A 14,048-nucleotide genomic window follows, 5' to 3' on the forward strand; every position below is an offset into this window, starting at 1 on the left:
GGGGCTCGCTATGCACGTCTCAAAAGATAGACTCTCTCTCTCTCTCTCTCAAATCACTGAATCTTCAAAAACTTTGGCATCAAATGAGCCATGTCAAGAGCACCCCCGATGTAGTTTTATAAATTTTGACACATTTGGAGATGATGGAATCAACTAGAATCACCTCATGACAAGAGCAGAAGAATGATCCCAAGCGGCTCCGAATACATGTGGCCGATACCTTAACGTCATGTGTTTGACACTTCATAAACATGTGATTGACACCTTAGAGCCACACGGCTAACACCTTAGCATCATGTGTCTAACATCTCATAGACACATGACCAACACATAAACATCATATGTCTAACACCTCAGTGTTACATGACCAATACCTTAGCATGAGGCACAACATGACCATAATTAAGTTAGGAAGAGACGCACCACCTTACCCATAATCAACACTTATTGTGGGTTTCCCCAATTACGTCTCCAGAGATACACACACACTCTCTCAAATACAAGTCGAGTCCTCCAAATCCTCAAAATCTTAGGCCATAATATAAGCCTTCACAAGAGCACCCTCTCTAAAATCTTAGGTATCATATAAGCCTTCTCAAGAGCACCCATGTTATAGTTTTGTAGATTTCAACACAGTTGAAAACAATTATACGAGCGTTGATGATGTCGATTAGAATCACCTTGTGACAAGAAGAACGACCCTTAGACAATAAAAAAATGACTTAACAAGTGATGCATCCCCAAGTAATATTGGACAGACATGATCGACACATCAGCATCATGTGTTACACGTGGTCGACACCTTAGAGCCAAGCGACTAACACTTTAGCATCACGTGTCCAATAGCTCATAGACACATGACCAATACCTCAACATGAGGCACAACATGACCATAGTTAAGTTTAAAAAAGACACACCACCTTCTCCATAATCGACACCAATTATAGAAGTAATGATATTTGGAGCTTAATATAAAAAAGAACTCTCTAAGTACATCTCGAGAGATACTCTCTCTCTCTCTCTCTCTCAAATACAAGCTAAGTCCTCTGAATCCTCAAAATTTAGGAAATAGGCATTAGATAAACTCTATCAGAAGTATCCTTGGGGTAATTTTATAAATTTCAACACAATTAGAGATGTTTAAACGAACATTGATAATGTCGACTGAAATCACCTCATGACAAAAGTAGAAGAATGACGCTAATCGATTTCAAATTAGTATTCGAACTAGATAATAAAAAACTGACTCAACACCTCCCTTTGACCGCTAAAAGTGATGGTGATGAAGAGAGGTGTGACGAACGTGGAGAATGAAGGCATAAGAGACTTCACATGGGTAAAAAATTTATAGATAATCAGTTTGCTATAACATAATAATGACTGATGTTGAATGCTTATTTAAATAATTAATTTACCTCTCCTAACTTTCACAAAAAAACAATTGGATCACTATTTGAAAATCTCAACGTTCGTTTAAGACCTGTTATATTTCAAAATTATAAGTGTAATAGAAACCAACAAAAATAAGTCGTATAGGGTTTCGATGGATTTTTTGTAGTGGAAGGAGTGTACGAGGAGAATTTTTTTGTTGGTGGTTATAGCGACCAACATTCAAAAATGTAGTGGAAATCGGAGTGAAACATTCCTACCAATCGTGACCAATTCACAACGCTCCAATAGTTTTCCGAGTCTTGCATCTCTGCATACAAAAATACACTATCAGTTGAGTACGAAAGTGTAGAAGAAATGATATTTTAGTGTACATCGTTAGACTCCCTCATCCAACCAGTCGAAGAGACAAACAAGCAATACGCTACGGCACTTTCTTCGTCATTGATACCGTGGGACATACCATCTGTTTGTGGCTTTCTTCTAAGAAGCTGCTAATGGCTTTTACTGAGATGCTTTCAGAACCAGTAGTAGAACTTGCATGCTTTTGTTTCATTTCATGTCCCTCCTGGTGTTGCATCACTCTCTAGCCAAGTTTCCTGATTTCAATTTCCTGTTCATGTTGTCCAGATATCCCTGTCAATTCAGTAACAATCAAAGCCTGGTTAACATCATACTTTCACCTACATGGTTATTTATGCTTCATCACAACATTGCTATTTTGACAAATTCCTTTTATCTATCTCAGCATAGTAATCTAAGATTGGTGACCTTCGCTCAACTATTGTTTTTCAAAAAATAAAAAAAAAGAGTAAAAACCAATAAGATGTTTCTCGATGTTCCTTCACACAAAGAGAATCAATAATACTATTCTGTACACTATGGTGTTTTATTAGTAAGACGGCAGAGAAATAAACATGTCAGCAAATGTATTGTTCTGTGGCCCAAATACAAGATTAAGAGGAAGATGGAAATCCTGCTCAGAAAGATCCACCTCAACATTTTTTAAGACCTTATGACCAAAAAAGAATTCTGGATATAAAAAAGTGAGAAACAAAGTTGGAGCTAGTAAAAACGGAAGACGCAGATCCCACACACATTTTAGTCCCCCAAAATATTAAATCCAGAAAACAATTTACCTGGGCAGCAGTTAACTAAACAATGAGAGTTTTTGAGTATATGCTCAACAAATTAGATTGATCAATATGCATGCAATGATGCTATGGGTATTCATGGTTCCTTTCAAGTGATGCAGGGGGCAGAACAAATAGAAGTATATAGCACTTGGTACCGGTTTACCTGGAGTATTCCAACAGCAGCAAATTTGTCCTTGATTGTTTTTGATTTCACTGGATTTAGATCCAGTGGCTCTAACAGGGCTTCCACACACTGAAAGCAACCAATCATTAGCATAAAAGATTTTCCCTGCAACATCACTACTGGCAGATGGCATTTCTGTGCCCACCTTTGAGGTATAATTTTCATCCCAATATGTGTAGGTTAGGCCATTAAGTCTCCCTGTGTTGCGTAGATCCTCCATGAACAGCCTAACTTGCACAGCCTTCTCCAAAGCACAATCAGAAAATCAGGGATTAGAAGGTTCAAACATCGAAACATAAGATTTCATGAACAGTGTACCTCTACACTTGATTGACCCCACAAGCAGAATGGATAACCAACAACGAATCCCACGAGAGAATGCTGAGAAACCTGTGAAAGAGAATTGAATGTGAGGCAAATGCTTGCTTTAATGCTTTAAATGTTCATCAAACTGCTTACTTCAACCTGAACCTATTAATCAGACTGTTTACTGCAACTTAGGAACCAAGGAAAGGTATCGATCCACATACCAACTTCTGGAAAACTTTAGCCATGATATCAATGTTTGTCTTCTTCCTGACTAAGACACTGCATCAGAAATCTAAAGTTATTTATTGTATATAAATCACAAAACTGCATAACATCAGTGAAAAAATAATTGCAAAACAAACAGAACCAAAGATATGTTGGTATACTCTATCAGCAAAAGTATGGATGCCAATTCTAAAATATAAACTATTTGACATAAGTTTTAATCCAAGACACCAATGCAAATGCATAGGCACTCAGATATGCAGTTAAGTTGCTAAGCAGATAAAATAAAATATGATAGGCTCCTAGACTTGAAACATTACATTTTTCAGTCAATTAACTGCAATGATCAAGGACCACATCAAAGAAAATCAAGTCTGTACTCCAAGAGAAGAAAACTTAAGATCCTAAGCATTATGACATGTGACTCTAAATATTGCACGAAAGGTGATATAGAATTACTTAATAAAAAGTCCACATGAACAAATGAATCTCTGTGAATATGGGCTGCAATATATGGTACGAGAACATAAATCATACAACATCTTCAGTGGAATAAGCCTATTACACTTATGTCAATGCAGGAGGTAGCAAAATAGATTCCATGAAAATAACGTCTCTTGATCAACCTATGCTCCCGATATTTGTTTATAGACTACAAGTTCAGCTCTCAATCACACAACTTTTGCACCATCATCTTTGCTTTTCCAGTTTCCTAAAATGAGTAACGATCTATTTAATTTCGGAGTATATGTTATACCAATACCCTACAGAAGTCACTATACCAATGAGTGAATCATTCATGGAAATACAAAAGACACTACCTTCCAGGTGATGCTATTCGATTAGCAACATCTGAAACAGCCAACCCAACATATCTCTGCCCAACATCTAATCCCAGTAATCGTCCTTTTTGCACGGCACCCGAACTGCACAGCTTCTGGAACAACTCCACAGGCTCAATTACCTTCATCTGTTCCTTCTTGAAGCAATGCAACCGATGTAACCGGATACTCAAGAAGGCTGGCACCACGCACCAACCTAGTGATCTAAAATGGACAATAAGCTTACTTTAGCTCCAGAATTGAAGTTGTTCGCAATATGAAGCAAAAAGATATGGAGAAACTAAGCAGATTAAAGAACATTTAACGAGAAACCTTGCGAAACTCGAGTACTGTCTGTAACATGAAGCAAAGGATAAGGTGCAGTAAGGAAGAAGGACCACTAATACACATAATGACTCATCGTGACACCATATCTCATATCAACGACAACGTAATCGAGAAGATAGCGGACCAAGAAAAAGCGATCTCTACGATCATCATCCTTTCGGCCATTCGCCATCCTCTTTAGGATGGGTGAAGACGTTTCGCAAGTAGAAGAGTACCTGAAGAACAGCCGTCGCCGCCGTCGAAGAGGGAAAGAGGCCACGGGGTAGGCGTTGAGGCCAGCGGTTAGGGTTTCGGAGAGTGGAAGGGTTGCCGACGCGGGTCGGGTTATGGCCCTCATCCGGATTCAATTTGGGTCGGGTTGCGCGACCCGTGATGGCAATACCGCCGCCCAAGCCCGTTTAAATCAGATATGAGTTGGATTAGGTTCGACACAAACTGCACCACCCTGAGAGACTGGTTGCCGACAAGAGGGAAAGAGGGAAAGAGTACCTGAAGAACAGCCGTCACCGCCGTCGAAGAGGGAAAGAGGCCACGGGGTAGGCGTTGAGGCCAGTGGCTAGGGTTTCGGACAGTGGAAGGGTTGCCGACGCGGGTCGGGTTATGGCCCTCATCCGGATTCAATTTGGGTCGGGTTGCGCGACCCGTGATGGCAATACCGCCGCCCAAGCCCGTTTAAATCAGATATGAGTTGGATTGGGTTCGACCCAAACTGCACCACCCTGAGAGACTGGTTGCCGACAAGAAATCTCTCGATCTCCTATCTCTCGCCGGCAGCACCCACGCTGGTAAGCCAATGGCACCGCGACGCGATTACGTGTCGACAGCTCTTGTCCCGTTAAAAGAGCTGAGCCGGTCGCGTAACGCTTTGACGGAGTCCGAACTAAATAAACCGTAGCAGTAACGTGAAGGCAAATAGAAGCCGCTCCTCGTGGGTGACTTGTTTCTGTTTCGGATAACAGATATGGTGGTGTTGCCAAAACCGCTCTTCCTCGTCCCTCACCCTCTAACGACGTACGTGCGTGCTTCCAACCACCCTTTCCTCTGCCTCCATTTCATCTCCTCCTCCCCTTCCCGGGTCATCGTGCACCTGACTCCCTCCCATTGCCGCCTGTACTGACGCAGGAGCTCGCCGGCCCTCCCCATGCACGCCGGTTGATTTCCTGTGTCGCAGCTAGCTGATGAAATGACCGGACCTGAGAGGTATGGGGCGTCGACGGCGACAATTGCGGGAACACCATTCTTCTCCCTCTTCTTCTTGCTCTCCCTTTTCTCCTCTGCCTGCGCCCGATCCGGCGGAGGATCCGCCTCGGCGCCCGTCAGGTTTTCTCCCTCCGACAGCTACCTCCTCAACTGCGGCGCGCCGAAGAGCACCCAGCTCGACGACGGCCGCGTCTTCCGCTCTGACCCCCAGTCCTCCTCCTTCCTCTCGACCGATGAAGACGTGAAGGTCGCCGCTGACAACTCGACGGCGAACACTTCGGTGTCCCCGCTGTACCTCACCGCGAGGGTCTTCCCGGCGGAGTCCACCTTCAGCTTCTTCATCTCCAAGCCCGGCCGCCACTGGGTCCGATTTCACTTCTACCCGTTCCCCGCTGCGGACTACAACCTCATGTCGGCGGCCTTCACTGTCAGCACCGAGGATATCGTCCTCCTCCACGAATTCAGCCCGCCAGCCCCGCCTTCCCCGTTCCTCAAGGAGTACCTCATTCCCATCGACCGCGACAGGGTGTCGCTCGTCTTCTCCCCCAGGAAGGGCCGTATCGCGTTCATCAACGCCATTGAGGTCGTGTCTGCGCCCGATAACCTCATCGTCGACGCGGCCACAGGCATCTCTCCCCAGGGTCAATTCACCGGCGTCTCCAAGTATTCTCTTGAGGTCATGCACCGGGTGAACGTTGGGGGCCCGGTGATCGGATCATCGAACGATACGCTGTCGCGGACGTGGCAAACCGATGCCGAGTTCTTGAAGGTGGCGGCGGCGGCCCAGAACGTCTCTGTGCCGACCCGCACCGTCAAGTACCCCGACGACGGATCGGTCACGCCGCTGATCGCACCCAGCGCGGTCTACACGAGCGCCAGAGAGATGGCCGATTCGAACACCGTCGATCAAAACTTCAACTTAACGTGGCAGTTCGGCGCCGACTCGGCCTTCTCGTACCTCATCCGCATGCACTTCTGCGACATAGTCAGCAAGAGCCTCAATGAGCTCTACTTCAACGTCTTCTTAAATGGTCTGACGGGGGTCTCCAGCCTCGACCTCTCGACGGCGACCGCAGCCCTCGCGGTGGCCTACTACAAGGATTTCGTGATCAACGGCACCACCATCATCAACGAGACCATCACGGTGCAGGTCGGCCCGACGGCTGATTCAGGAACCGGGTCTTCCAACGCCATCCTCAACGGCATTGAGGTCATGAAGATGAGCAACTCGGCGGGCAGCCTCGACGGGCAGTTCGCCGTCGATGGATCGTACCATGGCGGCTCAGCCTCGGGGAGCCTCGCGAGGAGGATTGTCTCGGGCGTGGGGCTCGCACTGGGAGCGATGGCGATGGCCCTGGTGGCAGTGATGTTCTTCCGGTGGAGGCGGCGGCCGGCGGACTGGGAGAAGACCAACAGCTTCTCGTCGTGGCTCCTCCCCCTCCACATGAGCCACTCGACCTTCATGAGTAGCAACAGCAGCTGCAGAGGCAGCTCCCGAAACCGCTATGGATCCCACAAGAGCAAGAGCGGCTACTCGAGCTTCTTCGCGTCCGGCGCCATCGGCCTGGGCAAGATCTATTCCCTGGCCGAGATGCAAGAGGCGACCAACAACTTCGACGAGAAGGAGGTGATCGGCGTCGGGGGGTTCGGGAAGGTCTACATCGGCGCGCTGGAGGGCGGAACTAAACTGGCCATCAAGCGAGGGAACCCGTCGTCGGAGCAGGGGATCAACGAGTTCCAGACGGAGATCCAGATGCTGTCGAAACTCCGCCATCGCCACCTCGTCTCCCTCATCGGCTGCTGCGATGAGAACAACGAGATGATCCTGGTGTACGAGTACATGGCCAAGGGACCCTTGAGGGACCACCTCTACGGCGGCACATGCCACACCCCGCTCTCGTGGAAGCAGCGGCTCGAGGTGTGCATCGGCGCCGCTCGAGGCCTGCACTACCTCCACACTGGCGCGTCGGAGGGCATCATCCACAGGGACGTCAAGACCACCAACATCCTGCTCGACGACAACCTCGTCGCCAAGGTCGCCGACTTCGGCCTCTCCAAGGCGGCCCCCTCCCTGGAGCAAACGCACGTGAGCACCGCGGTGAAGGGCAGCTTCGGGTACCTCGACCCGGAGTACTTCCGGCGGCAGCAGCTGACGGAGAAGTCGGACGTGTACTCCTTCGGGGTGGTGCTGTTCGAGGTGCTCTGCGCGAGGCCCGCTCTCAACCCGGCCCTGCCGAGGGAGCAAGTGAACCTAGCGGAGTGGGCGATGCAGTGGCACCGCAAGGGCCAGCTGGAGAAGATCATCGACCCTCACCTGGTGGGAACCATCAGTTCCGCCTCGCTGAAGAAGTACGTGGAGGCGGCGGAGAAGTGCTTGGCGGAGCACGGAGTGGACCGGCCGTCCATGGGAGACGTCCTGTGGAACCTGGAGTATGCCCTGCAGCTCCAGGAGGCTTCCATGGGGCAGCCCAGCGACGACCCCGCCGAAAAGAGCGCCGCGAACATTCCCCTGGAAAGCCCGGCCCGCAACGGCGACGACGTATACGCCTTGACCGATGACGACTCCACGCTGATGGCAAATCCACTGTGCCAAGGGAGGTGAAAGGCTGAATGACCTCGTGGTACTACTTTCCAAGCACGTCAAACAATTCAAGTCATTAGAAGTCCCGACTTCATTTGAAGTCATTGTTTCCTATGTATCTTATCCGATGCCTGCGTTCATTTTAGGCAGTTCTCCGGTGCCTTGTATCTATTTAGATATGGTTCAGGTGTTCTTTCTTTTGTAATGACAACTTGAACATTCAATATTTTTTTCTTCTGGCTTGACGTGCGTCGCCGTCTATTACCACATGTGATATCGTAGATTTCTGTGATAACTGTGTCATTGCGTGAAGTAAATCGGCTGCTACATCGTATACATTATCAACTTGTGACGAATGCCACGAAAGTTGCATCAAATTTTGGCAGGTAATTTTTATCTTGCGGTTCAAAATGTTAAAAAGTCCTAAACCAAGAAACACTACCACCACACATCAGAGATGACACAAAAAAAGGCTAGCAACAAAACTGATTAACAAAAAACACCTGATGTTTAAATGTTTGACTTTATCAAATATCAAAATAAACCTGATTAAAATTTGTAAAATGGTTCCTCCGAAAGTTCTAGATGCACACATTTTTAAGTGAACTTTCTTGTTGATGACTAAGATTCAAGCACAACCGAACTGCTGATTCACCCACCGAGGTGCTATACATTAATAACTGCGACCATCAATGCACGACTACCTTGAGGATCACGTGCACACAGTTCACTATATATAATCTTAAGACATCAACAAGAAGCACAGAGTACAAAGATAGCTTCTAGCATACCAAGATGAGCATTATATTCAGCATTCACATATATTGAGCCTACCTAAGATATTGATCTTAATTACTAGAGAAACAACTTTGATAACAGTGCTCACCTTACATGGTTCAAGGGGAGCTAGTTCATCCAAACTACCGCCGAAGCCTAACAGATAACAGGTCACTTTCTGACCACCTGCCACAGTGATGACAGCCAAACCTGAAAAATTATTTTATTTACTACAAGCCACTTGTGATAATATATCATGACAAATAATGGCAACATAAATGAGATACTAAATACATTGATAAAGATATTCTTTTATAAATAAGATAAAACACATTGTTTATACAAGAACTTGCCTCAGATAACTTTGCCAAAAGAAGACAACTAAAACAATATAGAAGTACCAGTAGAAACACCACAACAGGAGTTTTAATATAATGCATTCCACCACCATCTCTTAGAATAAAGATCCAATATTCCTTCAAATCTCATAAATTTTCAATATACCTCTTAAATTGGATCCCAACAGACAATAACTACTTGGGGCCAATATCCTTCAGAGCACAAATCTGTTCCTCACCCATCGCAGACATCACAGTAACAACCAGATCTTTTCCCTCTGCAAACCCATCTTTGATCTGGCAAAAATTAAACATAATTTCAGGCAAAAAATATTAGATTCCCAAAAAAACCTTTTTAATCAAAGACAAACAGAATCATTGTAAAAATTTTAACAGGATCATAAAGCCAACATAACACAGGCATTTAGGTATACAAGTATATCTCAGTGCAAGTGAGCAGCTTGGTGTTCAGCTCAAATCTCAGCTTGTTCATTAGCAACCTAAGCCAATCCAAATAGAACTTTCATCTCTCAGATGATCCGAACAGAGAAAAAGAAACATGTTCATCATCTTCAGTCCATCAAGAGTTTAACAGAAAATATTTTGTGTACCCTTTAAACCTATGGTCAAATAAACTGTTAGGAAAGATTAAGATGACACGGTGGGATTTATAAATGTGTTTGCAGCAAGGATTGAAATATCGTATCGTAACGGAGTTTCGACGTTCACTCGTTTCGGTACGATACTGTATACCGAGCGGTATACCACTCGGTATATATATATATATATATAATTCAATGACATCGTTTCTCTCTTCTCGCAAGCGGGGCGACGCCACCTCGTGTGTGTGTGTGTGTATATATATATATATACATATATATACATATATATATATACATATATATACATATATATATATACATACATATACATATATATATATCATTCCATCCGGTAACGGACGGTCCATGTACCGATCAGTTGATGGACCGGTATCGCCCGTACCAGATGGTATTATTCGAAATTGCATACCTTGACTTTGTAGTTATAGGGTTTATAAAACCTAATCATTTATACTTTTTTTTTCCAATGCCACTACTTTCCTCCATGCAATACTCCTTCCCCACTCCATCGGCCAATGCCTTGCCTCCTCCATTCCTATTCCTCTCCTCCAAGCTTCTAATTCCCACACATCTGCCTTCTTCCCCAATCCTGGTAGCACCTCATTTTACCTTCCATGAGAATTTAGAAGACTGATAGAGGTAAAATTGTGCATCCCACACTAACTTGACATTTGGACATTGAATGTCAAAAATTAATTGGCATATTGAACTCACCACATCAGCATCAACCACAACGGAAAGTATTCTCCGAATCAAGAATGGTCAATGGAATACTTCCCTACATGTAGGCAGTTAAGTACCCCTGACTACAAATAGATGGCCCTTTGACAATAGCCCAAGTTCTTCTCTCTCGTCATTCTCCCTACCCTCTATCCAAACAAACCCACTGATTTAGGCATTGGAGGGACCGACCCATGGGTACACCCGACACTGTTCTTTTGTTGCAAGAACAAAGGCTCATGGAGACTTGGTTTGACTTCACGGATCCTCATCCTCCATCCACCATCATTCCTCCAGACACACAAAGGGCAATCCTAGTTCCAGCATCAATCTCCGGCTTGGAACCTCTCTGGTTCCAGGTCGTCGACTGACCATAAGACTAACAATGACTTGAAAAACTGTTGTGAAAGTAATGAAGAATCCAGTCTAACATTCATTGCAAACTAATGCATCCTTAAAGCAAGTGCGTTCACACCAATAACAAACATACACAGATTGAACTCCAGACCAAGTTGATCACAAATTCCTGTGCAATAACAGAATAATAAGCTAGCAATTTTTTTTAACATACATTCTCAAACTCAAATAGTCAGCAGAAATATAATAAGGGATCCTTGCTGCAATGCAAAGCCCATGAAGGGAGCAAATATAGATGATGTGTTAACACATAAGCTTCACCAATTCAGATAACATAAAGAACTTCCAGCTATTCTGAGCCAAGAGCAAATTTTGTAACTACCAACATAAAGGTGTTGATACTACAGATAGGGCAAGCAATGCAAGCATCCAGAATAGTGCAAAATGTCTGGATTCTAACTAAATGTCACAAAAAATTTATATGATATTTTGAGATAATTTAAATCAGATTACCATGATGGACCAGCAACCAATGACTTTGATTTTGTACATAAAGCATGAAAGATCATCACACTATGGACAAAAAAGCATTCTTTTATAAATTTAGTTTATAATTATAGTGATCATTGATTGTCTATTTAACAACAGAAGCCTTCATGGAAAAAGAATCCCTTTCTTTTCCCCTGTTGATACCACTGAAAGGAAATTAATAATGATGAGGACTTATACATGTCAAAAAGTTACTCATGATATTCATCATGTCATTAATCATGGATGTCGTCATGTCAAACTGTATACATAATTAACATAATCAAGAATATCTAACTAACTATATTTCCACCATCATGTAATTGCTTGTAGAATGCAAGTTGTTTGTTTTCTGTTTAAAACATTTACTGTGTGCTTCTTAGTCAAGACTACTGTCCTTTAAAACATAAATGACATTCAAAAAGGTCATTACTTACTAAAAACTCTGGATACTATAAGTTAAATTTCTTTATCCCAACTTAGATCAGATTTTTAAAAAATTAAAAATGGCAAAGAAAATAAATCTTCATCACCAACCTGAGCTAACAAAGTTTCATCAGTCGGGAGTCTCAAATCATCTTTGGTGTTACCATTTTCAGTCAGAAGGCTCACCTAACATACACAACCAAATAGTTATGAGAAAACCACCAATTAAGAAAGAAACATTATATGAAAACATATAACAACATACAAATCCATCTTCAGAAATGTCAATCAGTTGATAATCAGTTCGAGTGACATGTGGAACCTGCAGATAAACCAAACAAATTCAAATACATACATACAAATGCAAATTAACACATATAAATATAATATATCAAGAAACATACATCACAGTTGTGAGAAGATGGCACAATATCCTCAAGCTTTTTTGCATTGAAGATATCTATGGCAACAAAGTGACATTTTGCATGACCATGCTTCCCAGTCTTGGAGGTTGACACTTCAACAACCTATAAAACAATGAGAGAATGAAGCAGTTTATAATCACAATAACAAGTAAAGGGAACTACTATAAAGCCATAAATAGCATGTATGATTGAACAACAAATATGGTGCATTATTCCAGAGACACAAATCATGTAGATGATCCAGGTGTCCATCATATATCACGACATGGATGACCTTTAGAGCAAAAAATCCAAAAAATTCTGCAGGCCTCAGAATACCTAAAAAAAAGAAACACATTTATACCTAAGAAAAGAAGTACAACCGTGGAACAAAAAGAATTCCACAAGGTAAGGAGACGATAAGGTTGCATACTTCACCAAAAAACTCAGGAAAGATAAATCCTGTGAGTTAGCACCACTAGTTTTCCTCGACTGTTAGTCCATGCCGGATGAGGAGGATTGCACGAGTTTTTGTTCTTCCAATATGTACAAGAATTAGGATTTTCTTCACTTCGTGGAAGTGCAATGTGTGTAACTGCGCTCAGATTGGATTAAAAGTGTTCATAAAGAAACTGTGAACAGGAATTTCTCCAGATCCTGTCATCCATCAATTCTTCGTTGACATACATTCCACTACCTTCAATCGATAGCCACTACATGCCCAGAAGATATGAACCAAGACCGTGCAAATTCCACCTTGAACCATCACAACAACATCTCAATTGATGTTCCATAGTTGCATATTGCAGAAAAAAAATTGGAAACTCAGCAGAAACATTGGATAAAAGAAGATTAAAGCCCAAGACATCCCGATCAAAACCGAAATAGCCCAGAAAAGAGACGATCATGAGATGGATTCCAAGGTATATACGACAGATCACCAAAACCATATATCCAGAAATGCATCAAAGGAGAGCAGAGGTTGTGAGGAGTGGATCAGGAACCTTGCAGGGCCTGTTCTTGATGACGATGTACCCATTCTTGCGGATCGTTCCAGCCTGCTGCGGGTAGGTCTTGGACGCTCCGGCATCGGCCTTCGACTCGAAATGATGCTCTTCGTCCGACATGATCGCTGCCGCAACAACAGAAAACGAAGAAATCACGATCGGAGAACACGACGCGGGCACATCGAGATGGAAAGACGCAAGAATCGGGAAATGGAACCCAGGGTTCCGTACCTGATCGTGGAGGCAGAGGAGCAGAAGCGAGAAATGAAGCAGGCACTCGAAACAAAAGCCGAGGGGCAGATCGGGGTAGGGGGTTTTGTACCCATAAATATCTCGAGTGCCGTGGCGTCGGATTCTCGATGGGACTAAACACGTGGACGGTCCATTTTTGGTAGACGATGACTGTCATCACGACTTGCGCGATGGAAGGGTATCCCGGCAATAGGATATCTTCATTTGGCTTACGGAATGACGAATTGCATTGAATAGAATTGAGCTTGCAATCCAACGAGCGTTGTAGAATGTCGATGAATTGTATTTAATCGAATTGAACTATCAAGTTACAGAAACCTTAGCGTGAAGCTCTACACATCTTTTCCCTTATCATATACTTCAAGTACATGATTTATTCTCCATTTACAATATACCGTCAACATAAATCACTGACTTATTAAA

The 14,048-nt window shown here is 43.7% G+C and overlaps 3 protein-coding genes across 6 annotated transcripts; 1 reads left to right on the forward strand and 2 right to left on the reverse strand.

The window, feature by feature from the left end:
• Positions 1–1,468: 1,468 nt before the first annotated feature.
• Positions 1,469–5,136, reverse strand: LOC103970796 (uncharacterized). Of its 3 annotated transcripts, XR_670659.3 has the most exons (8): positions 4,628–5,136; positions 4,065–4,289; positions 3,240–3,297; positions 3,028–3,099; positions 2,855–2,950; positions 2,689–2,778; positions 1,853–2,025; positions 1,469–1,699 (listed from the first exon to the last, which is right to left on the reverse strand). XR_670659.3 is itself a non-coding variant. In XM_009384719.3 (7 exons), the coding sequence occupies exons 1-7, from the start codon at positions 4,747–4,749 to the stop codon at positions 1,969–1,971; spliced, it is 720 nt and encodes a 239-aa protein (XP_009382994.3). In that variant the 5' UTR covers positions 4,750–5,135; the 3' UTR covers positions 1,636–1,968. The 3 variants fall into 3 exon arrangements, 2 of the variants coding, with proteins under 2 accessions (XP_009382994.3, XP_009382996.2); XM_009384719.3 differs by having other exon boundaries at positions 1,636–2,025; positions 4,628–5,135; XM_009384721.3 differs by lacking the exon at positions 4,628–5,136 and adding an exon at positions 4,398–4,569 and having other exon boundaries at positions 1,636–2,025.
• A 326-nt stretch (positions 5,137–5,462) lies between these two features.
• LOC103970974 (probable receptor-like protein kinase At5g61350) lies at positions 5,463–8,214 on the forward strand. Its single transcript, XM_009384882.2, has one exon. The coding sequence runs from the start codon at positions 5,596–5,598 to the stop codon at positions 8,212–8,214; it is 2,619 nt and encodes an 872-aa protein (XP_009383157.2). The 5' UTR covers positions 5,463–5,595.
• Positions 8,215–8,898: 684 nt separating this feature from the next.
• On the reverse strand, positions 8,899–13,797 carry LOC135597142 (eukaryotic translation initiation factor 5A-5-like). 2 transcript variants are annotated; one of them, XM_065089700.1, is made up of 7 exons: positions 13,605–13,797; positions 13,371–13,498; positions 12,367–12,489; positions 12,228–12,284; positions 12,074–12,148; positions 9,475–9,605; positions 8,899–9,180 (listed from the first exon to the last, which is right to left on the reverse strand). In XM_065089700.1, the coding sequence occupies exons 1-6, from the start codon at positions 13,780–13,782 to the stop codon at positions 9,504–9,506; spliced, it is 663 nt and encodes a 220-aa protein (XP_064945772.1). In that variant the 5' UTR covers positions 13,783–13,797; the 3' UTR covers positions 8,899–9,180; positions 9,475–9,503. The 2 variants fall into 2 exon arrangements, with proteins under 2 accessions (XP_064945772.1, XP_064945771.1); XM_065089699.1 differs by lacking the exon at positions 8,899–9,180 and having other exon boundaries at positions 9,266–9,605.
• Positions 13,798–14,048: the final 251 nt, after the last annotated feature.

This window comes from Musa acuminata, chromosome BXJ1-11, assembly GCF_036884655.1.
Source record: "Musa acuminata AAA Group cultivar baxijiao chromosome BXJ1-11, Cavendish_Baxijiao_AAA, whole genome shotgun sequence".
In the NCBI taxonomy this organism is placed as follows: Eukaryota; Viridiplantae; Streptophyta; class Magnoliopsida; order Zingiberales; family Musaceae; genus Musa; species Musa acuminata.

Bases quoted from the DNA above. Each gene is read 5' to 3' on its own strand.
- LOC103970796 (XM_009384719.3), bottom strand. From the start codon at position 4,749: ATGAGGGCCATAACCCGACCCGCGTCGGCAACCCTTCCACTCTCCGAA. The intron at 4,290-4,627 runs GTACTCTTCTAC...TGTCCATTTTAG, and splicing joins CGGCGACGGCTGTTCTTCAG to ATCACTAGGTTGGTGCGTGG. The intron at 3,100-3,239 runs GTATGTGGATCG...TCTCTTTCACAG, and splicing joins CTAAAGTTTTCCAGAAGTTG to GTTTCTCAGCATTCTCTCGT.
- LOC103970974 (XM_009384882.2), top strand. From the start codon at position 5,596: ATGACCGGACCTGAGAGGTATGGGGCGTCGACGGCGACAATTGCGGGA.
- LOC135597142 (XM_065089700.1), bottom strand. From the start codon at position 13,782: ATGACAGTCATCGTCTACCAAAAATGGACCGTCCACGTGTTTAGTCCC. The intron at 13,499-13,604 runs GTACGGAACCCT...TTGTTGCGGCAG, and splicing joins TCCTCTGCCTCCACGATCAG to CGATCATGTCGGACGAAGAG. The intron at 12,149-12,227 runs GTATGTTGTTAT...TGTGTATGTTAG, and splicing joins ACATTTCTGAAGATGGATTT to GTGAGCCTTCTGACTGAAAA.